We start from the raw sequence: 22,977 nt of genomic DNA on the forward strand, positions 1-22,977 counted from the left end.
CTTAGTTGTTTCGCAACACGCAATGCTACAGCCGATAGTGAGCAAGCAAGGCAAGCAAGCAGCCATGCATACGAGAGCAGCAAACGCAAGCTAGTATCGTCGAATGCATGCCAACAACCTACAACCTACAACCTAGACCCTTACAACAAGCATAGAGGGAAGGCAAACGTGAGGGGGAATGCATAACTTGTCGCGAGTATCAAGTCAAATCGAGTGGCAATGACACGGGGGTTCTGGAAGATGAAAATGGTCTGCATCGGCGATGTTCTTAACACCGACGTTCACGTTTGGCTTGTCCAACAGAACCGCTTTCACTTTCCATGTGGCAAGATTAGCCAAATAACGTGGTTGACGGTCCGGTATATAAGCGTTTCAAGATGAGTAAGCTAACTAAGCGGTAATAAAAAGTAATAAAGGAAAATATGCCGAAATTTACCGGTGTACCACCAAAAGTGGAGCTAAAATGGAGGTTTTGATAATATGTAATGATGATTACTCAAAAGGGTAATACAATACGACTTACCAATCATGCAATCATACTAGATGTGAATTATCGGAAATAGAGGGAAATACATATACTACTGTATACCCTGAAATCTTTTTTTCATTGGTCCATGCACTATAGAGACTAAAGTCTCGAATAGATCAATTTTTTATTCCAAATTCCCCCCCTTCATCCCAAGATCGAGAGATTGGTTATTCGTTATTCACTCACCATAGAGATCGTAGAATTTGGAATTAATCCAATCCTTTCTTTTGATCATTAACGTTTTAACTCTTTCCTTCATCATAATATCCTCTAACCTTATCAACAACAATCAACAAAAAAATACGTCAAGGTCAAAGACGTTCATCAATAACAATAAAAGTAGAACATCAACCACGTAGATCATATATCAAAAACAATCATCAATAAGTAAATCACCATTGATAGATTACCCTACATCAATACACTCAACTGAAAACGACAAAAAACGCCCATCAAACACGTTTATCCAACTCAACTACCATCAATCATAAAACACAATAAGAAAGAAGCATTGGATTATCCATCAAATCGCACCATCTCACATCACTGCTTTCGCAAGGTATACATCTAGTTTAGATAAGCTGAACAACACCTACTTCTTTTGATATATCAACACTCTTTTGTGATATCGTAGATCCTTTCTATCTTCAAGAAGTCTGTTTCAACCAGTCAACTATTCTCTTCCATTCAAACTTATATAACTTGGTATCAATATAGACTTTCATCCTTCGACAAAGATAGACAACAATGTTCCCGGATTTACCAGAACATTTACAGGCACTTAATGCTATACCAGGCAATACACCACCTTCATCATCAGCGATGAACGCAGAACAAGAAGAAGCCTTTTGGGGTTTCTTACATGCAGATGAATTATTTAGAAACTTTGGTAACGTACCATCACCAAATGATAATAAGAACCAACCTTTACCAGACGATAAAACATGGCAAAATCAACAGCACCATCAACAACAAATAATCGCACCTGCACCAACACCTGTAGCCCAAACTCCTGTTTCATCCAGTCAAACCAATAACAAAGCTTCACCAACATTGGAATCTTTCTTAGCTGCTTACATAGGTACATCTTCATCAAACAATAATAACGCCACTAACACCATCAACACAAACGCTGCTGCTTTACCACCAAACTACCTTATCCCACTACCAACACCATACACAAATCAACTCAACACAGTCCAAACTCCTTCATCACTTGATACACCTGCTATAAACACTTCAGATGTTTTACCAGGATCGTCATCAATATTCGGCAGTGGTGAAGATTCTCCAGATGATAGAATAACAGGCGCAAAGAGATTGAAACAATTAGGTGCAGGACAAGTTGAAATTGAAGAAGAGTAAGTCTATTTATTTTTATAGATGACCGTCGCAATGACTAATCTAATCTTGAACGTGCTCTTTCAGCAAACGACGACGTAACACAGAAGCATCAGCGCGATTCCGAGCCAAAAAGAAGGAAAGAGAACAAGCATTAGAAAGACGTGCTAAAGACTTGGAAGCTCAGTTAGCCGCTTTACAAGCTGAAAACTCATCATTAGAAAATGAAAACAGATTATTGAAAGCTATAGTATTAAACGGTCCATCAGGTCAACAGCTGCCATCGTCATTACAATCAAACAATGCCAACCCTTCAAACCCTCCACCTTCTTTACAAGCTGCTTTGGCTTCTTTAACACATAAAAGGAAACGAGAGGAGTAGATGAGTGATGGAGTATATGTGTATAGAAGTTGTCGGACTGAAGTTATAGTTCTTTATATAGTTGTTTTCAACAATAACGTTGTCTTATGATACGCCTTGATGCTATCTGACCTTTTTCTTTTTTATTATTTCTTCTTGGTATCGTTGATATAGAGATTACCTACTTTTGTTCGTTTTGCTTATTTCTCTTGATTTTTTTCTTGATTTTTTGGTGAATTTCTTTTTTTTATATTAAACTCTTGGGACGTTTTATCATAAATTACACCTAAAAAATTAAATTTTGATTATATATAAAGTACAATTATTTCAACAATTTGTATATGGTTCGTTCAAAAATGGATATGTGACAAAATTATAGAATTAGAAAAGAAGTTATATATAAACAAAGTAAAATATATGATCATTGTTATTATGCAAATCATAAACAGTCAAGTTTTCCATGCTATCTCGTTCATATCCATTCCAGTAATGTCTGCAATTCTTCACCGTTAAGCAGAGTAATCATCGTCTTTGGAAAAGTCGGGAGTACTGGACGTATTGGACGTTGTTGCAAAGCGATCAAAGCTTACAAGGCTAAGGCGATTTGACCAATCACAAGACAAAACGAAGAGGAACAATGGTGGCAGTCAATCAAGATCGAATCATTCTGTTTTCATGTAACTCATCTGACTTTGCTTCTTATATATCCTGCTGCGTAACTGATACATGACTATTCATATCTGTGTGTGAGATGCGTGACGATCATCCAAAACGTAGGGCAAACCAATTACCATTGGCTGCTATTATGTTATAATCAAAAATCTTGTTACTAGCAATCTCGATTTTTCTGAGCTTATTGAAATTAACGCTTTGGTTTTTCCACCTTGTTTAGTGAGTACGAGTGATGGTATAGTAAAAATTTCTTCTTCTTCTTCTTCTTGATGCGTATTGTAATATCAGATTATTCAATGGCTAAAGTGTGATTCAGCAATCACAACCAAGAGGTTAATGTACTACAAACGTATCGTTCCATGTTTGATGTCTTGTGTTGTAATTGATTCACCATTGATCGAATAGACAATATCCCATGCTGTACTCTGATGGTAGTACCTCTTTTTCTGATTGTGGAAGTGCCATCACACATGTACTTATGGTGGTGGTGCTCGCCAAATTTACTCTCCTATTATATCAGCATCGATGTCATAAGTAGTATAAGAAGTAACTTAAACTGCAACTCCACATCTTCCACAATACCTGATGATACTACGAGTACATGTTCTCCACCTAAATTTCAACCTGCACTGATAAAAACACCAACAGTCATGGTAATCTCTTCTGTCTTTCCAATTCTTACATTTGCGAAATCTGACCAATGATTAATTACAGCAGGCCAAGGATCATCAATAAACTTGAGGCGTTCATCAGCTGAATTTTCGTTTTAGAAGAAAACACTAAATTCTTTATACTTTTCCTCTCCTTGAATTTACTCGTACAGGTTTAGATTTCTGCTAAAGTGCGTTTGAAGGCGATTACAATACCCTACAGTACTTCCCGATTGCCACTGTACTTTCAGAAAATTGTATCTTGCAAAACCTTGTCTCGATGAGCCCAACTGGAACTCGAATATTCATCAAGAACAGACATCTCCTCTCTCCAAGAGGAGCAGAGAGCCCAGCTCCTGGGTAGGAATTGGTGATCGAATCTCAAAAAGCATAAGTATTGTATTATTCTGGAGTGATTGAACTCTGGTTTACAGAGTGGATGTATATTTCACAAAATGCATTCCACGCCGAACATATGCTACATAATGATCCTATCCTTCTTTCGGTGTTATGTATGACGAGATACAATGACCAGGGATTCATAGGTAACATTGAAAGATAATCAACACATTTATTTATATCCTTTTATTACCATCTATACCCCAACATCTCCAAATTCTTTCTATAACTCTAAATTTATCACCTCTTTTCAATAAAGGATTTTCAATCATTCTTAAATCATCAATAAAATGTTCTCTTGAACTTCCAGGTACTAAACCAGTTGACCATGTACGTAAATTACTAACTGATACAATTAATAAACCTCTATCTTTATTTGACATTTCTTCGGAATCTTTAGGTGATGTTATAAGTAATCTTTCTATTGATCTAATTACAAGAGAAATGATAGATATCAGTGACGAATTCATAAAGAATGGAAAGAGGTTGGGAATAAATCACCTTAAACCATTGAAATATTGCTTCTTCCTACCTTTCCCACGTTTTTCACCTTTCCATACACCTCTCAACCATCCACCTAAACCATAAAGTACTAACAAACTCGGTGCTAAACCAACAAATGCAAATGTGAGTTGTTGTGATCGAAGTAAGTGATCAAGTGATAGTAACGACAAAGAAAGATCGGTCTGTAAGCAGTAAAAGTAAATCAAATTAGTCTCAATCACAAGCTGTATGTTTTACACGTTCTCTGTACTCACCTTGGTCTTCTGTACTTGAATCAACAAAGTTCTAACTAGACTCCCCATCAAAGCGTTCTTTACGGGACTCTGCAAGAAAAGACGTTTGTCACCTCTTTTTTCAATAACGAAAGACAATATGCATCGACTTACCTGTAGCTCTTTCTCATATACCCTAAGTACCTCTTCCATATCACCATTTCTAATCTTAACGCTTAGTGCATCTAATTCAGATCCAGATAAATGATAATAGTCTCTTCCTAAGTCGAGTACCATTCGTTCGAGTGACTAAAAATTGTAAATCGGTAATATTAGTTCAGCTTCATGTCAGGCAAGTACGAATGCGGGAGTTTACCTCTTGATCAGATTTGACAGTAGTAGGAGCCACACCCAAACCTTCACCACCACCTCTAAGAGTTTTAGCAATACCTTCTATAGGTTCCCAAACCCATTGAACAAAGAAACCTTTGATAGTTTCTTTTGCATTTTTAACTTGATCTTTCATCCATTGTTTATTTCGTACTACAGCAGAAGCAAGTAAATATAAAGTTGGAGGTAAGAATAAAGCAGGAAACCATAATCTAGTCATGACAGATGGTCTGGAATGTATGACTAGAATTTCATCGATGGATTGATTGGTTTTGGGTAAATGTTGATTCAATAACGATAACAATGTTATTGGTGTACTTTGTATTGATATTATTGGTGGTGAAGGTGTGCGTTTACTTCTCCTACTACTACTACTGGATGATTTTACTTCAGCAGAAGAAGAAGAAGAAGGTAAAGGTATATCTAAAACTTCACATAATATTGAAAATACCCTTTCCGTTTCATTCTTTACATTGAGTAAATTCTGATCACTACTTGAACTACTGACAGATTGAGTGGTTGAAATCCAATTTGGACCTTTTGAAGCTAGAATACCAATTTTACTTGCTATTTCATCTCTTTTTTCTTCCAACTCCTTTTTGGATAATAACATTTCCCTTCTTGTAAGGTTATATGGTGAAGTTATCGAAGTTATAGCAGATGAAGTTCTGGTTCTCAATGGTTTGAATAATGCTTCTCTAGGAGGTAACTTGAATGATTGTAATTCTGGTCTACTCAATAATTTCGATCGAGGTGGTAAGGCTGCATAAATTCTATGTGGCATGGCTAGAGTGAGGTTGATAAATATTATGATCATCAGCACATCGAATTTACACCGGTTTAATACTTTTGGATTGTGAAGCAGTACTCACTCTGTAAAAGGTAAATGCCAACACCTCTTCTAGAATTTAAACTTGATTCCCACCAATTCCTCTCTTCATCCAATTTCAAAGCACCTTGAACTAAATCTTGTAAAATCTCTTTCCAAACTATTGTTATTGCTCTACCTAGAATTTCAATTTCGATTTCTTCATCTATTTCACTTGTATTATTATCAGTATCCCTTCCAGTCTGATATCTTCCATTTGAATCTAAATAATATCCATTTTGAATCAAATTATTATGATTACTATCTTTTGCTAATAATTTCAAAACTTCAATCAATTTATCTCTTGATATATGTTTCGTAGACGATAATTCATGTAAAGCTGTTTCTAATTTATGATTTGGTTTTGAATGTATACTTGATGAAGAAGAAGCATTTGTTAGATCTGATGGAGGTGTAGATATTGGTAATGTTGATAAAGATGATAAATGTGAAGCTAATTGCTCGGAAGCATATGAAGGTGCTATTGTATGAAAGAGGAATGACATGTTGAGTTTCGCTTTCCGTGATGTTTCAGCCTTGATTGCAGAGAGACCTATTTCTTCAATCAGAACAGTAAATTTTGTCGATTAGCCAAGTTACACGTTGTTGTCCTTGAGCTGATCACCTTACGAATACAGTAGATGTAAATATTTTAATGTTACAACTAATTTTGAAATCTTGAGCCGAGCCATAAACGAAAGCTCTTCTATCTATACTAGCTTAGTCTTACGTCATTACGATAATCCGTTCCGAAGGGATGTAACCCTTATCAGTGGTGTTAACATAATCCCACGTCATGGTGAGACATGATGAAGGGGGTAGACGTTTTATTTTGATTATTTTTCATTTTATTATACCTTTCGCCTCCACATTTCAAGTGCATCATAATAGTCTGAAAAGTCAATCGGTAACATACTTCCTATCTCTTATCGTTGACATAGTTTTTGGAATTAAATATCACCTCGTCAATCTACCTTTATATCGCTTGACATACTATTCAGATATAGACCGACAAAATGGTCTCCTTATCAACTTCATCTCCAACTTCAACAATTACAGGATCTCAATCACCCATAATACCTTCTTCGGATCCTTCATCATCCACTCCACCTGATGTCACTTCACCACCTACACAGACGAAGAAGAAATTAGTAGGATGGCAGCATTCAGCAGCTGGAAGGTATGTCAGCTTTTACATTTGCTTCTATACAAATGCTGAACCATAAACTGATTTTGGGTGATTTGCCGTTGATTTGAGTGTAGTGTAGGTGGAATGGCAGGTGCAATAGTGACATCACCGTTTGACGTAGTTAAAACTAGATTACAATCAGACTTATTCAGACATTCGGCTTCAGAACCGTTGAAAAAGGCTATATCAGCTACACAGAAGGATGCCGCAAGATCAGGTATAAGAGGGACTTTATATCAATTCGTGGATACCGTGTATCTGATAAGGTGAATATGAAAGGATAACGTTTGCCATCTGCTTAGTACAAATGGTCTCATGCGGAAGGGAAAGATGTATGCGATGGTTTATATAACATAGCTGACACATCTATGTTATGTCATTCTCAGACGTATAGGTGTGGAAGAAGGCTGGAAAGCGTTGTATAAAGGTTTAGGTCCAAGTTTAGTGGGGATCATACCCGCTAGGTAAGTTGGTACTTGGGAAGATATAGCTGGGGGTAATGCTGACCTCCTCATGACGCAGAGCTATCAACTTCTACTTTTATCCTACATCGAAAGCTTATCTTGCCAAACAATTCCCTAATGCACCTGTAGAACAAGTCGGACAGACGTCAGAAGACAGTCCGGTCATTCATCTATCAGCTGCCGTTATAGCTGGTAAGCTCGCAATATCGTGCATATGACAATACGATAAGCTGATGATTGGTAATTTATAGGTATAATGACTGCAACTGGTACCAATCCAATTTGGGGTAAGCTATCCCTTTTTCCGTTGTTTGAGAATGGGAATTTTAGCTAACAGATGTGTGCTATTTCAGTTGTTAAAACCCGTTTACAACTATCCGCCAGGCAGAAAGGTAACGCCCCTCCAATTTCATCTGTAGCCTCTCCAGCTCCTGTCTCTACTTCAGCCCTTCCAGGACCTATAGCGAAATCTGCTGCTGCTCTAGCCAAATCAGCTCCTACCGCCACTTCAATAGCAGCAGCCTCATCTACAGCTATGCCTAATGCTTTCTCAATGACAATGGATATAATACGTAAAGAAGGTATAACGGGTTTATATAGAGGATTATCAGCAAGTTATTTAGGTGTATCTGAAGGTGTAATCCAATGGGTTTTGTATGAGGTAAGTCAGCTCAATAATTACCTTCGCCTCGAAAGGATATCAAATTGATTTAGTTGTTTCTCCGAACAGCGATTCAAAAGATTAACATCATCAACAAGTTTCGATTCATCAAATCAATCAGTTATATCATATATGGGATCTATTGTAGGTGCATCAGGTGGTGCAAAAGCAGTTGCTTCATTAATCACATATCCACATGAAGTTATAAGAACAAGATTAAGACAACCCCATATAAATGGTATAGTAAAATATAAATCTTTATTACAGACTTTACAATTAGTTATTAAAGAAGAAGGTGCAGCAAGTTTATACGGTGGTTTAACTGCTCATTTGTTTAGAGTGGTTCCTAACGCCGCCTGTATGTTCTTGATTTATGAGCTGGTTGCTGGAAGATTAGGTTCATAGGGTCACAAAGGAAACTTCAGTATCCAAGTGTAATGTAGAAGGACAGGACGTAAATATTAGCACAACTCAAGTGATTGAAGGGTCTGTCGTACTCTGTATTCAGGAAACATAGTTTGTCACACTGCTCTTATCGAAGAGGTTATGATCATCTAGAAACACATTTATCATATCTATACATATACAATACAACTTAGACAGATTTTGAACACACAAACACTACTTATTATATCCCTGCATGAATATACCCTTAGTCCGACGACAGTTGCGCATTTGCTATTGGATTCGATGTGATATCCTCTGCATGCGAATTACTATCCCTAGTCAATCGACAATTGTCCGATCTAAAGTACTGTGACGGCATACTTTGTTCTACTAGCGAAATCCTAGATGATCATCTATCGTGAACTAAGGATAATGCTTGCTCGAGTACGTGCGATGTTTTGAGGTCGTCTTTGATCTTTGCAATTTGTGTCGCTTGAAAGAGCGATTGAAAGCTGGATATATTGATTATATTTGATGACATATTCAGAATCTTCTAGCGTCAATACGAAGAGGTATCATATCATCTCTCTTGAGTGTGAGCTGATAAAGTTCATCATTTATGACCCACGATAATCATTCCAATTTCTAGCTTTTGGCGGATTCTCACTAATGTTAAGTAATTGAAACAATCAATAACATTATATCAGCTTTTCTCAGCTCTGTAAACCAAACTGAATTACGATTTGAATGTATTTCTCATGACCATACACATATATTATATACATATATATATATATGTGTGATATACAACTCACAGGAATGCAGGATCAACAATCAAACTTTCTTGATCTAATTTTTTTTTAGATTTTAATTTATTCGTAACTTCAATTGCTGGTTTACCTTGACCACATCTAGAAGAGTAAAGAACAATGAATGAATATATCAGATTTAATCGTATATCGTAGTAAATAAGAAGATAAATGTCGATATATGTATATATAAGTCTATATAAGTATGTTATACCATAAATTGAAATATCACTCAGTAACACTCACTGTCTAAATATCCTTTCAATTGACCAACAAGTTACTCTACCTCCTAAAGGTGTACATTGATATTGAGTTATACTAAATAATTTACATGGTGGTTCTTTAAATGGATCAATCACTTCAACTTTATCAGATTTGATAGATGCTGGACTAGGTTCGACTTTGATATCAGATGTCATTTTTTCAAAAAAAAAATTACTATCTTTGCTGGTACTCCTTCATCATTTGCTGTGTGATAAGTAGCTAATTAAATACATAAATGATTCACTCATCGATAATTCCATTCTGTGATATCAAGCAAGAACACTGCATGAACCGAAGAGAGCGGAGATATCCGATCAGTCCGTCATAGACTGAAGAAATAGATAGATACGAGTAGAGATGAAGCCCGAAATCATATAGACTTTTATGTACATGCCGAAGATCAACCTATACAACGGTTTTGAAAGTTTGTTCCAATTGATTCATCAGAGTCAATACAAATCTAAATATACAATGCATTGTTCGTTTCCATATAACTTTTATCAAATACTTATGATACATATGATAGACCTATCCACTGCGATCCAATTAAGGATGTTATTGATACATGAAACTCGATGATAGCCTTCCTTCTCTATTCCTTCATCCATACTTTAAGCAAGAGAGTCAGAAGAATGCCCCTTTATAAATCATAAGCTACTCTACCTCCAATGAAAGAGAATCTATAATTTAATTGATACCAATTTCTGAATGATTTCCTACCTGCCATCGAAGGGATAGTAGCGAATGAACCGCCAAGCTATCGAAAGCGAGGTGATCGATATCAGTCACTAGGTAACGAAAGAAATACAAGGGAATATCAAACTAAGTAACTTACAACGACGAAATGTTTACCATCAAAGAAATCTTTTGAATAACCTGGATAGATGACTGAAGGGACATATCCATCTAATCCTTCGAAAGGTGTATTTGTCCATTCCCAAACACCGCCATTATGTCCATAAATTGTTTTGCCAGCATTATCTTTGATGGTATTGGTGGGACTACGAAGCAATATATTATCAGTCATCTTACCTCGCCTCGACATAATCTTGTAGGAGGATATGAGATATATCCCAGCGCTTTTAAACTCACGGAGTAGGATGCCAATTTTTAACACCCGTATTGATACCTTCACCGCTCGTTCTTGATCCTTCAGGATGTTCCCAGAATAATCTTAATTCTTGTTCTGTAGGTAATCTACCACCTTTCCATTTAGCATAATCTTCTAATTCTAATTTACTTGCCATCAAAGGCCATTTACCAGCTACACTAAAATCTAATAATCCATATAACGATCTGATTTTCCATTGTCCATCGGTTTCACTTATAGTCCATGATGCTGGTGCGGAATCCTTCGTCAAATTGGAGAATTTATTGGTTGCTTCGAGGTATATGAGATAATCTTGATTCGTTATGGTCAAAGAATCAATTTTGAAGGATTTGACTTCCTTGGTGATATTTGGATGTTCATTATCCCATCCAAATTCATGATTCTCCCATCCATTCATATCAGAATAATTTTTATCTTCTCCTTCCAAGTCTCTATGTCCATACTCGATGGTACCACCTTGTATATCAATGACCTTGTTTTCTTGTTCATCTTCATTCCATCCTTTAGCCAATATTTCCCACTGTGGTGCTGAAACAGCTGTAGGAGGTCTAGTTAAAGGTGATTGCGCTAACATATATAGCAGCGTTTCCGCATGCATAGCTTCATGTTCGTATGTCATGAACAATACTCTTCCAGTATGCCTTGTGAAGGGTTTTTTGCCAGTTGATAATTCGTTGTAAATGCCTTTCAACCGTAATCTAACTCGATCTCGGAAATCTAGGATTTCAACTAACGAAGGCCAATCTTCTTCAGACATGGGAACTTCAGAGTGGTCCTACAGAAGCATAACATGGAATCAGCCAAAAGCCTCAATAAACGAAGTTGATTGTTGACATTCCAACTTACATGACATTTGGTAGGATCGTCAACATCAGGATCAATACCTCGTTCGAAGATTGTCTGAATTCAGGTTACATCAGGTTACATCAGCTATCTGTGAAAAGTGTGTCAAGAGAACAAACCAGATCTACAGCTCACCTTGAAGTATTCTGGCTCGGTGTGTGCACCTTTTGTCAATCTAGTCAAATGGATATCTAGGAAAGTGGGACTATTTACTCAACTCGGTCAGATACGTGAAACTCCTCGCAACAATCATGAAAGCAGAACAAGATAGATGAAATCCCACTCACATATGACCTGTATAGAATAAACAAATATGTCTCAAGTCGATAGGTTTTTGATGTAACATTTCTTTGGGAATCATCTGGAGGGTGATACTAAAAGTGAAACATACAGGTTAATGAGTTGTCCGATAAAGGTATAATCTCTCAATAGCGGCATATAAACTTACTGATCCCAGAATTTCCAGAGATCTACCCAATCATTCCATGTAGGTACATTTGCCATTCTTTTCGACAAATCATCATCTTTCTGAATCGAATCGACTTTTTTTAAAGCCATCTTGGGTGGATTGAACGCAACTTCCGGCCTTTCAAGTGACCACAATCTATATTCCGAATTTGGTGCTTTCCAACTATTCACCACTCTTAAATTGGCTTGAGCGAATAATTCCAAGGCTTCTGACAGTGAATACTAAGAAAGCAAAACAGATCGATGACAAAAATCAGTACATTGGTTCGTAGATATATGCAACGGTATATCGTATGGTACTACATTTGCCGAAAAAAAACCTCTGCAGAGATATTCTTGTCCTTTCGGAAAATCCAGCATTTTACAGGGATCGGTTCAGGCACGGCGTAAAAACATTCCATCGGGTAATGCTTGAAATGACGTAGACGAGGCGATTCAACATACCTTGTAGCTCCATTCGATATTTAGTAGTTCACCTTTCTCAAGTTCTACATCTTCATTGGAGTTAGGTAGATGGATTCTTTGCTTATCCAATGATCGGAAGTATGCTTCGTGTCGGCCTATGCGAAATGAAAGACAGAAAACATGGTGATTAGCCAGGTGTAGCAAAGGACGTTCCTTCTTGATTCTTCGCATATGACCGGTACCTTTCAATTACTCCGGTTGATTGTCTACCGACAGATCCCATGCACTACGTCTCGCATTGATGAGAGATTGATTGAACTTACCAAGAACTTCATTGTATCTACCAACAAATTCGACTTGATTACTGGCATCTAAGCTTAATTCATGTTTAACAACATCCCAACCATGTTCTTCGAATCTTTTGGTATGACCAGCAGGATCATTATAAGCGATTTCAACCTTTCTTCTACCTTCCTTTCCTGGGGCTGGTCTACCATCTAGACCTAATAAAAGGGTATCACCATGTTTTAATGGTAAAGATGCTAAAAATGGTGCAGCAGAGTCTCTATCAAAATTACCTAGTGATGATCCTAAAAATACCATATGTAATGGTTTTTTCATTTTCTCATCTTCTGTTTTAGTTGAATGTGTGAAAGAATCTTTCACTCTATTATCTCTTTCATTGAGTGATTCTGGATGAACATTCGAAATGTAATGAGGATCAGAATCTGATGATATAGGTGACCAAGTCCCGGAATTGGTATTGCTATTTGAGTTATTGTTACTACAACTTGGATCTGAATCGGTTATTTCACTTGGCAAAGCTGAAATTTCACTTCTTGGCGTTATAATCTTGATTGATTCCGGTGAGAGTAATGGACTGTCTTCTTTATCATTCACTCTTGGATTGTTGTAGATGGGAATATTCATTCCTTTAGCTTGTACATGTTGGTCATTTCCACTCGAGGGTTCTAGCTCTAATGGTGTCATTGAGACTTCCTGAGAAGAATCCATTGATCGATTTTGCGATAGAATCTCTTGGTGAAGCGAAGACAATTTACCTTCTCTGATAAATTGTAGACCAGCTTCATAATCACCGTGTAGACCGATGCACGAAACTTTACCTTTAAGTTGATCACCAAAGCCATCTTCCATCTCACCTAATACGCGATGTAATTCAGGTTCAGAGAGATCTAAAGGATGGTAGGTGATGGGAGGAGGGTTTGAAGAATCTTGTGGAATTGCGGAAGAAAGAGCTAAGAGAAGGTGAGCGGTCTTTCGTAAAGCACTATACAGTGTCAATTCATTTATTAGCATGCATAGGCTGAATTAGGGGGTGCCCCGATTATGCCAGATCTACTTACCCTGCACCTAACTCAACAACGTCCCAACCTTTTTCTCTTTCAGAATTACCACTACCTAAACCTTCTTCACCATTTACACCATTATTATATTTACCTAAAGCTGCATCACCCCATTTAGCAGGTTTCCAAGGTTTATCAGGTGTTTCATCGTTATTCCTTTCACTTTCTTCATCATCAGGTGACCTTCTGTTTTTCTTCTTACATGGGAATCCCATTGATTGAGCGATTTCTTCACCATGTTCTTTCAATAGATATAATTCATCAGGAAATGGATAATATTCAGGTGCAGATGAAGTGATTTTATCGTATAATCTGTAAAGCATCACATCAACACCGTTCATCAACTTATAATGTCATTAACATGTATTTGCGAAGGTCATAGAAAACCTTCTTACTTACCTCAATCCTTCTTCGTCGTAAAGTACCAAAGTAGGTACACTTCTCTTATAACCCCATTCTTTGTCCTCTTCTTCATTTCCTGGATATTGAATTTCTGTAGTACCTTTTAATGAGGTTTCAATTTGATCTCTCATACTTGGTTGGGGTGTATTCGAACCATTACTCGCTTGAGGTAATGTAAATAAAGTTGAAAATGACATTTTGATGTTATTTGTATATATATGTACAGTATTTAGAGAATGATAAGCTACAATAAGTATATTACGTGGATTTATAGATACAGATGTTGCTCTAGAAATCGATTGGTATTTACAGCATGAAAAACAATGATAAGAATGAATCAGTTAACAACGTTTGCTTTGACTTGATTGATTACCAGATGGATATAGATAAGATATGAGTTTATCTTCTATATAGATTTCTGATTATAAATGAGGATGAAAGCAGACACCGTTAATTACAATAGAATGGACTTTTATCAGCAGACAATATACATATACCATTTTTCGTATCATTTTTAACCTGATTTGATTAAATGATTATGATTAAAATAGATTAATTCGGCGACTACACGTAAGTTAAACAGATCAGCTGGACCGTATCAATTTGCTGACGCTTTATGACGATGACTCACAATAAAGAGTCCTGCATACCGTTTGATCCGAGATAACTGTACCCACTTACTTACCGGAACAAGTAATAAAGTTTAGGTTATGGCCGACGACAGATCCGATCTGCTACTTGTATCACCGGATCTTTTAGCTTCAAACGCCCTTTGCCCGGAGCATACGAGTACAGTGTTACAGTACGAGTAGTGTGTCATCTGTAGTGACTGTACTGCACGTAGCTGATCAGATGACAGTGACGAGTTCAGGAAGAAGGAACCTCAGAATTGAGACGAATCTAACCTATACATCTGCATACAATTAGGGATGAGAACATAACAAGAGAAATACCAAAAAGATAACGTATAAAATGATAGAATGGGAAAGAAGAACGTAAAAATACAACCATCGTAATCTTATCAAACGTGTGTCCAGAACTTGATTAATCACCGAGAAGAAGAGTAGTACAGTACAGCTTTTGAGGAATTTACACAAAATCCATCGTAAAAAACGTTCCATAAACAATAACTGTGGTGGAATGATTGTGAACCACGTTTCATGTGGCTAAGATACGTCGTTCGTGGTTACGTTTTATGGTTCTGTTGTACTCGTCATATTGGCTCTTAGTAAGCTGGCTTTTGTAGGTATCGGACCCATACTTGATGACGAGACAGATGCTGCTTCCTTGTGTATGATAGTTGTTCATGACGATGTGGATAACTGATTCGAATTATCTACAGTTTTGATCGTACCAGGAGCTCGAAGCATGGCTGTTCTGTTCAAACGAGGAGTCTACGAATATCGAAATCATTCAATCAGTCTCAAATCTCATAATCAAGGAAGCCAGACCTGTCTGATGAAGATATACCTACAATACTTGGCATTCCTAAACTTTTGACACCTATAGTTTCTCTTCTTTTGCCTTGATCTTTTGCATTTGCAAGATTAGCAGAAACATTATCGGCAGAACTGACTTTGAGAGCTGAGATGGTACTGGTCAAAGAATGACTAGTAGAAGGACGTGCACGTGGATATGAAGAACTGATTGATGGTTTGAGGGAAGATAATGACGTTATCGATTTAGAGCTATTGCTTCTCAATATCGATGTTTTATTTGGTCTTGGTGTCTGGATTGGCGATATACAGATAGTAAGCAAGCAGATATCATTAAGCATAATCAATCAGCTTACAATCGAAGGTCTACTGAAAGACGCAAGTGTGAAATTTAAAGTTCTTCTTCTTTCTTCTCTTTCCTTTTTAGCTCTTTCTTTATTCTCAATGGCGACCTGTTCCATTAACCTTTGAGCTGCCTTTTCTTCTTGAATCTTTTCATAGTCTCTATAACCTGCATTACCCTTTTCACCTAATTTCCTTAATTCTGACGTCTTGTTCTGTCTCACTTGCACTTCAGGTTTATTTAAAGAAATTATATCTAAACCTAAAGTTTTCCTTCTAATTTCTCTTTCCTTTTTAGCTTTCTCTTTATTTGCAATTGCTAATTGTTCTTTCAACATTTGCGCTTCTTTTTCTTCTTGAAGTTTGTTATAATCTCTATATCCTTCATTACCCTTTTCACCTGTAGCTCTTAAAGCAGAAGTCTTATTTTGTTTTACAAGTATATCTGGTTTATTTAATGATGATATATCTAAACCTAGAGTTTTCCTTCTTTGCTCTCTTTCTTTTTTCGCTTTTTCTCGATTTTCTAATGCTTGTTGCTCTTTCGCCATTTGTGCTTGTTTCTCTTTTTGCAACTTCTCATAATCTCTGTATCCCTCATTGCCCTTTTCACCTGCTGCTCTCAAAGCAGAGGTTTTGTTCTGTTTGACTTCTACAGTAGGTTTATCTGAGAAAGTTGAACCTAATCCTATAGTCTTTCTTCTTTCTAATCTCTCTTGTTTAGCTTTTTCTTTATTTTCCAAAGCAGTTTTTTCTTTCACTTTTTGAGCGGCTTTTTCTCGTTGGATTTTCTCATAATCCCTATAGCCCTCATTACCCTTCTCACCCAATGCTCGTAAAATCGATGTACGATTCTGTCTAGGTAGAAGAATTGAAGTAGATGGTACGGAAAGTGATTTCCTGTGATTTCTAGAGGACAAGTTTGAAAGCGAAGTAGAAGAGGGCATCGTCTTGAGCTGTTTATCTGTATTCAACCGAAGTTGAGAGGATTTAGTTTGACGTGGTTTTATACTTGGTTCAGCTAACGAGGGAACGGTCTGTACATATCACGTCAGCTCTGATCCCTTTTCATGAAGATCAAGCGCAAGACAGAAACTTAGGTTTAATCAGAGATACACTCACAATACCTAAGCCAATACTCTTATACCCAGATTTATCTGACTTTTGTTCTCCTTTATCTTCTACAGTTGGTATACGCTTCGGTCTTATTTCATCCCAATTGAGACCAGCTCTTAGTGCAGATAATTTAGTCATCCTTGGTCCTCTTGTCAATTTTGTACTGCTGGATTCACCCGTCGTAGCAGTGATTATTGATTGCTTTGAAGCTAAATCAGATAGGATTGGATCTTGCATAACGTCATTGGTGGTTAATGATGTTTTATCGTACATATCGTCCATATCCGGAATTTCTGGTATATTGTCGTCATCGTTCTCATCAAGTAATTCTTCGATATCATCATGTTCATCATCTTCGAATATTTGATCTTGATTGATTTCAGTTTGAGGTGTTTCAAGAAGAGGTGAAGATGGGGAAAATGTAGCTAGATGAGTTGATTGAGGTGTTAACGATGGGTTTGATGCATCTTCTGATCGAGCGTACGGTGTCATCTTGTAAAATTCAGCTTGAGCTGCGACCAAGTATGTTTCAAAACAGATTTCGTATCGTGTGATTGATAGCGAATCAAGAGAACTTTTAGAATCGATATATCTTCAATGAAAAGGTGGATACAAGTCTAGCGGTACTGATAATAATAATGGAGAAACATAGATCTTAGATATGTTGGATTGCGTAATCTTATGGTTTGATATCCAACTTTTCGTCCGTCATCAACTGTTTAATGAGTGGTCGTCAAGGATACAAAGGGAAAGGAACTCGGTTGGGTTGATTATTTCCAGCTGCGGTATACGTCCTTTCCTTGATTAATTGACGAAACTCTGGTGTAGGTGATGAGTAGAAGGGGAAAGATAAAGTACAGAAGCAATCCTTGTTCCACACCTGTTTGTTGTTTGAGTGTTGCTGATTGAAATATTGATTGCTCTTTTTTCAGTGTTGACGGTCTGTGCAAATCACTCAACGTAAACTACAAAACTGAAACATGTAAACAAATCAACATCAATCCAGGCACGGGGTAATCATTAATATTATTTGCCTGTCATCGGATTTAAGCGTGTTCTTTCCATCGGTTGACGCAAGGGTTACTCAACTTCCATATACGTATGTAGTAATGTTTTTGGTGATGATGCAGATGCATAGTAATTGTGCGAACCTGGGGAATACATAATAACCAATAATCTAGTGATACATACAGAAGATCAAGTCATTGAAGAATGGTATGCATTAGGACCTATGCATCAATCATCATTTCATCTGAAATCTCATTCTTCTTTATTCTGTCGATCACCTCCCTATAAAACAAAAGAAAGGTAATCAGCTCAGTTAAAATATGATCAGATTAACTTCTTGAGGCGTTCGGAATGGACTGGAAAGCATTGGAATTGAAAAACTTACTTTTCCAATTCTCTAGATCTATCAACCCATTTATTTGGATGAGTTACAGGTTCATTGTTTTCACCTATACCATCACCTTTTTTAATTCCATGCGTTATTTCAAAAACTCTTGTACACGCAACATGATAATGTGTTGATTTAACTGAATCTAAAATATCCCTCATTTCATTAGATGATTTATCAATTGAGGGATATGTTGAAGATAGGAAATTTATTAAATTATCAGGTGAGAAATGCCGGAATGGACATCCATGTGAATCTTGCGTTCCTGGTTGATTTTGCGTCAAGATTTGTTGACAACTGAATTATCAATAAAAGAGATGATTCGATCAGTGTCTATCACCTCAAAGATTCCGATAATGACCAACATCATGAAGAGATTATGCTCTAACTCACCTCTTTGGTGGATAATTCGTTCTTTTACCTTCCTGTCCATATGAATGTCGTATATTATACTTATATTCCTTATTGAATTTATCATCGCTCATTGTAGCACCAAACATTCTTCTCCAAAATACTACAGCTTCATCAAGTGGGAGACCGATACCCTATCGATGGAAAAAAATGATCAGCACTTATGCCTATTGTCACCGTCATTGTCTTTGGTACCCCTAGCAAAACTCACTTTGAGGAACAAACCTAATTGTAACCTTCCAAAGTGCTTCAAATGATGATCTTTTTTCAATCTATCATATAGATTTCTCATACATGGAGGGAAATGTTTACGTGCAACATCATCAACCATTTCAGCTGTTACTAGTGCACCTGAAGAATCTCCATCTGGTGATTGATAATCTGACGATGCAACACCAGATAAGAACGAGGACGCTAGATGATCTATAACTGGACCTAACCTATCATCTTCGTCTAATCGAGGAAGGTTTTTTGCGGTAAGCTAAACGAAGGAGTTCGACAGTCAATTCATCGTTCTCACTACTTGGCAGATGGTATAGTATCATACTACTCACCTCTAAAGCCTTTTCCAGCCGACTGGCGAATGCTTGAAGTACCAATGATATCTGTAAACTTTGAGGTACATATGCCATTCCTGCTCTTATAAAAACTCTACGTGATCCCACAAGATCAGGTACGGTATACCATAGGACCTGTGATACGATATCATAAATGTCTGCTGTACCACGATGTATAGAAGCCGTATGTTGTGTCAAGGGAGTAAACGACTTACTTTAAACCAACTTTCATTCTTAAAAGCATCATCTTTATTTCCCCACATACAACTTCTTAGTTCCTTTTCGTACCTTGATTTTTCACTTTCATCAACAATTTGCCAATCAAACTCCAAAGATTTCAAGAAATTTGATCGTTCATTTATATCATCAGTCTCAAATCGATTTTTGAACAATGCTAATTCTGATCTGATGAATCTTGCTCTTAAATCGGGACTGTTAATTGTCAAACCCGTAAGATCGGTAATCAATTCTTCTTTTCCAGGTTGATCATATATTGCATTTAAAATCAACTTCATGATTTACTTACCTTCTACAGAAACTTAATCTCAAAACCCAATGACTTATCTCATCTTTTCTTCTTTCTTCATCTAAATTAACATTTCTTGCTGTATTACTACTTAATAGTAAATGTTGTTTTGAATAATTCGTTATTGATTGTTGTAATTGTGTAAAAGGTAAAGAACGATGTGATAGAGCTTCGATCTGTGATAATACTCTTAATCTAGCTATAGCAAAAGTTTCGAATTCTTCCAACGTGATATCCAATGTAGGTGGTCTTTCATAACTATTTCGATTAATAAAAGGTAAATTCAACAACACGATCTAATACCTTCATATGGTTTATCAGACATAACTCACAAGTTTAGTCTATATGGATATCTCGAACTTGGTCCTCCACCATTGTTAGATGTATTTATACCTGAATTTCTTTTATTCAATTTTACTTCTAATGCTGGATTGGAAGATGATGAAGGTATATTATGTCGCGTTGAAGGACGAAACATGGTGATTGAATCAGATTAAAGAGGATATACACGATGAGCTTGAAATCTACTATTGCGGATAGGTCGTTTGCAAGATGATTGATTGAAATTAGTATTATACAGAAATAAGAGGTACTACTTGTCAGCAACGATTGATTACAATCAGACATTAAATTGTTGAAATGGAATTTCCTTTACGCGTTTCTCAACATGACAAGTTTCAAGAAGGCTTGAACGCGTCCATTTAGGTCTTACATAATTGGATAGATCACTCGGAGGAGATGTCACGTGGAATACATGTTGTTATCAACACTCACTTTTAATTTATCACCTCATTGTAACCTCCACTTTGCTCGTTCCCCCAGTCTAGATAAAGTTCCCATGCATAGTCTCACTTGCAGTTTCGACTCAACTTTTCATCCTAGGATGACCACATTTGTCGGTCTTCATACATCTCGAACAGACCGACGAGATCGATAGATGAAGACAACTCCAAATCAGCCGTGTTGAACAGGTCGAAACCAGTTTCCGAGACGAACGGGACACCACACTCAAAATCACTCATCTTATAGCTGAGAGTTCCAACTTCCTTTTATATCGAATCTTTTGAACATTAGAAGAAAAGCCTGGCTATACAGCCTTCCAATCGTACTGAATCAGCACACTAGCTTAACAACCTTTCTCTTTACTCCTTCAAAGAACGTCTGTTTGCAAGTAACCATTTTTATCAACTTCGCATAAAGATATTATATGATTCTTATATAGGGGTTTTTGTCACAAGGATCCACCTCTAATTCACGCACTATCGAATCGCATACCTTCAACCCAAGAATAATATAATTACAGACATAGTCATTCAGATATTATGACAATACAACAAACCTCCGATGGCTCTCTCACGGTGAACAAGATTGACAGGACAAACCTTGGCGGTCTCAGTAATATCCCTTCAGAAGCTTTACAAGGTTTATCAGAAGAGTCGATAACATGCCTGAGGAACCTTGCGAGTTTTCAAGCACCCACAGCATCAGAGTAAGCTGAATTATCATCAGTAGTAAAAGCTCTCCCAGCTGATATCTATCGCTTAGTCTCGGTCTTGTCAAGCAAGCCGCTGTACTGGTGGCCTTATTCCAGAAAGAAGGAGATGATAAATTACACGTCCTGTTAACTACTCGTGCTAAAACTATGAGGTGAGCTTCAAATAGGTTATGCTACGAACTTCATGCTAAACGACTGTTTCCTCAGGCGGCATCCATCGCAGACTGTGAGTTATGTGGATCAAGCTAGGTGATTGGAGCTGACAAGCGTATAGGCATTACCAGGAGGGAAAGTAGATCCCGAGGATCCCGATGTAATACATACAGCTGTAAGGTTATGCCTCCTAGACTGCTCAATATAACATGATCTTGGAATGATAACGAATGGCTGATGGTCGTGATCAGCGTCGTGAAGCCTTCGAGGAGGTTGGTCTTTCATTAGATCACCTATCAATACATCACATTACAATACTAGAACCAGTTATGACTATCTTACCATTAAATTCACATATAAAGAACCACATTGTCGTTACTCGTGAGTTCAGCTTTCACATTAAGGTTATCTTTTGAGTCTCCAAGCTGATTGCATCATTCTAGCTGTTGTATGCTTTATATCTTCTCCTTCAATCCTATCAAACCTCACACCCAGCCCAGACGAGGTAGATGCGATTTTCACACATCCCTTGAAAGGCTGTATAACTGGAATACTAGATGACAAGGATCTAAAAGGGTTAGTGGATATTGGTGGTGAATGGTGGCCTCACGAAGAAGAGTTCCATGTGAGTCAGACAACCTCTTCAGCTTTGGCGTTCGGCTCTCTTTATGCGACAATTAAGCTGATGATAAAGGGGTTTATGATGTAGTCTACGAACGATAGAGTAGGAGTAAGTAACTTTTATGATAGAAGCAATCTGAAGGACATGCATAGCTAATAATATTTCTTGATATTGTAGACCACGGGAATTTACAGGATGCACGTAAGTTCATGAGCTCCTAACGTTCTTCAGGATTGAATATCTGTAATTTATCGGTTACTGACCTGCCATATCTTTATTAGCGATTTCGGACCACCAATAGTCCTATAAAAGGACTAACGTCTGATGTGTAAGTTGAACCAAACATACACTTTCCACCTGATGCCCATCTTCATTTGATATGATGATTTTATAAACTTACACTTTCAAATATAGTCTGATACAAACAGCTATGGTAGCATACGATAAGCCAACTGAATATTCAAGATTTGCGCTAAATCAATCACCATTTTCAACATTAATTTCAAATGTCGTTACAGATTTACCTCTTCATATTGATAATCCAATAATAAATCCTGGACCTGTTGAATGGGGTAGTATAGATGGCGAAAGGTATAAAAGTTCAGAAACTTGGGCTGCTAATTCGTAGGT

The 22,977-nt window shown here is 37.1% G+C and overlaps 8 protein-coding genes across 8 annotated transcripts; 3 read left to right on the top strand and 5 right to left on the bottom strand.

Moving 5' to 3' along the window:
• Positions 1 to 1,276: 1,276 nt before the first annotated feature.
• L201_001663 (uncharacterized protein) lies at positions 1,277 to 2,252 on the top strand (the record flags this gene model as incomplete). The annotated part of the gene is made up of 2 exons (XM_066217450.1): positions 1,277 to 1,890; positions 1,958 to 2,252. The coding sequence occupies 2 exons, from the start codon at positions 1,277 to 1,279 to the stop codon at positions 2,250 to 2,252; spliced, it is 909 nt and encodes a 302-aa protein (XP_066073547.1).
• Positions 2,253 to 4,128: 1,876 nt separating this feature from the next.
• Positions 4,129 to 6,432, bottom strand: L201_001664 (uncharacterized protein; the record flags this gene model as incomplete). The annotated part of the gene is made up of 6 exons (XM_066217451.1): positions 4,129 to 4,381; positions 4,454 to 4,638; positions 4,711 to 4,779; positions 4,843 to 4,977; positions 5,045 to 5,844; positions 5,931 to 6,432. 6 exons carry the CDS (start codon positions 6,430 to 6,432, stop codon positions 4,129 to 4,131), a joined length of 1,944 nt encoding a protein of 647 aa, XP_066073548.1.
• A 510-nt stretch (positions 6,433 to 6,942) lies between these two features.
• Positions 6,943 to 8,645, top strand: L201_001665 (uncharacterized protein; the record flags this gene model as incomplete). Its single annotated transcript, XM_066217452.1, has 7 exons — positions 6,943 to 7,106; positions 7,190 to 7,381; positions 7,502 to 7,579; positions 7,638 to 7,771; positions 7,831 to 7,866; positions 7,933 to 8,240; positions 8,310 to 8,645. 7 exons carry the CDS (start codon positions 6,943 to 6,945, stop codon positions 8,643 to 8,645), a joined length of 1,248 nt encoding a protein of 415 aa, XP_066073549.1.
• Positions 8,646 to 9,244: 599 nt separating this feature from the next.
• L201_001666 (uncharacterized protein) lies at positions 9,245 to 9,855 on the bottom strand (the record flags this gene model as incomplete). Its single annotated transcript, XM_066217453.1, has 3 exons — positions 9,245 to 9,293; positions 9,443 to 9,538; positions 9,683 to 9,855. 3 exons carry the CDS (start codon positions 9,853 to 9,855, stop codon positions 9,245 to 9,247), a joined length of 318 nt encoding a protein of 105 aa, XP_066073550.1.
• Positions 9,856 to 10,340: 485 nt separating this feature from the next.
• On the bottom strand, positions 10,341 to 14,490 carry L201_001667 (uncharacterized protein; the record flags this gene model as incomplete). Its single annotated transcript, XM_066217454.1, has 11 exons — positions 10,341 to 10,457; positions 10,536 to 10,701; positions 10,793 to 11,586; positions 11,658 to 11,711; positions 11,790 to 11,859; positions 11,942 to 12,028; positions 12,103 to 12,344; positions 12,567 to 12,682; positions 12,851 to 13,815; positions 13,892 to 14,203; positions 14,291 to 14,490. 11 exons carry the CDS (start codon positions 14,488 to 14,490, stop codon positions 10,341 to 10,343), a joined length of 3,123 nt encoding a protein of 1,040 aa, XP_066073551.1.
• A 1,107-nt stretch (positions 14,491 to 15,597) lies between these two features.
• L201_001668 (uncharacterized protein) lies at positions 15,598 to 17,679 on the bottom strand (the record flags this gene model as incomplete). The annotated part of the gene is made up of 4 exons (XM_066217455.1): positions 15,598 to 15,687; positions 15,768 to 16,022; positions 16,086 to 17,108; positions 17,194 to 17,679. 4 exons carry the CDS (start codon positions 17,677 to 17,679, stop codon positions 15,598 to 15,600), a joined length of 1,854 nt encoding a protein of 617 aa, XP_066073552.1.
• A 737-nt stretch (positions 17,680 to 18,416) lies between these two features.
• On the bottom strand, positions 18,417 to 20,555 carry L201_001669 (uncharacterized protein; the record flags this gene model as incomplete). The annotated part of the gene is made up of 8 exons (XM_066217456.1): positions 18,417 to 18,477; positions 18,581 to 18,880; positions 18,977 to 19,128; positions 19,206 to 19,475; positions 19,549 to 19,686; positions 19,767 to 19,983; positions 20,078 to 20,335; positions 20,410 to 20,555. 8 exons carry the CDS (start codon positions 20,553 to 20,555, stop codon positions 18,417 to 18,419), a joined length of 1,542 nt encoding a protein of 513 aa, XP_066073553.1.
• An 844-nt stretch (positions 20,556 to 21,399) lies between these two features.
• On the top strand, positions 21,400 to 22,975 carry L201_001670 (uncharacterized protein; the record flags this gene model as incomplete). The annotated part of the gene is made up of 10 exons (XM_066217457.1): positions 21,400 to 21,566; positions 21,623 to 21,724; positions 21,780 to 21,798; positions 21,847 to 21,900; positions 21,977 to 22,106; positions 22,169 to 22,350; positions 22,435 to 22,455; positions 22,525 to 22,548; positions 22,629 to 22,675; positions 22,762 to 22,975. 10 exons carry the CDS (start codon positions 21,400 to 21,402, stop codon positions 22,973 to 22,975), a joined length of 960 nt encoding a protein of 319 aa, XP_066073554.1.
• Between the last annotated feature and the right edge of the window lie 2 nt (positions 22,976 to 22,977).

The sequence above is a fragment of the Kwoniella dendrophila genome, chromosome 2 (assembly GCF_036810415.1).
Source record: "Kwoniella dendrophila CBS 6074 chromosome 2, complete sequence".
Classification (NCBI taxonomy): Eukaryota; Fungi; Basidiomycota; class Tremellomycetes; order Tremellales; family Cryptococcaceae; genus Kwoniella; species Kwoniella dendrophila.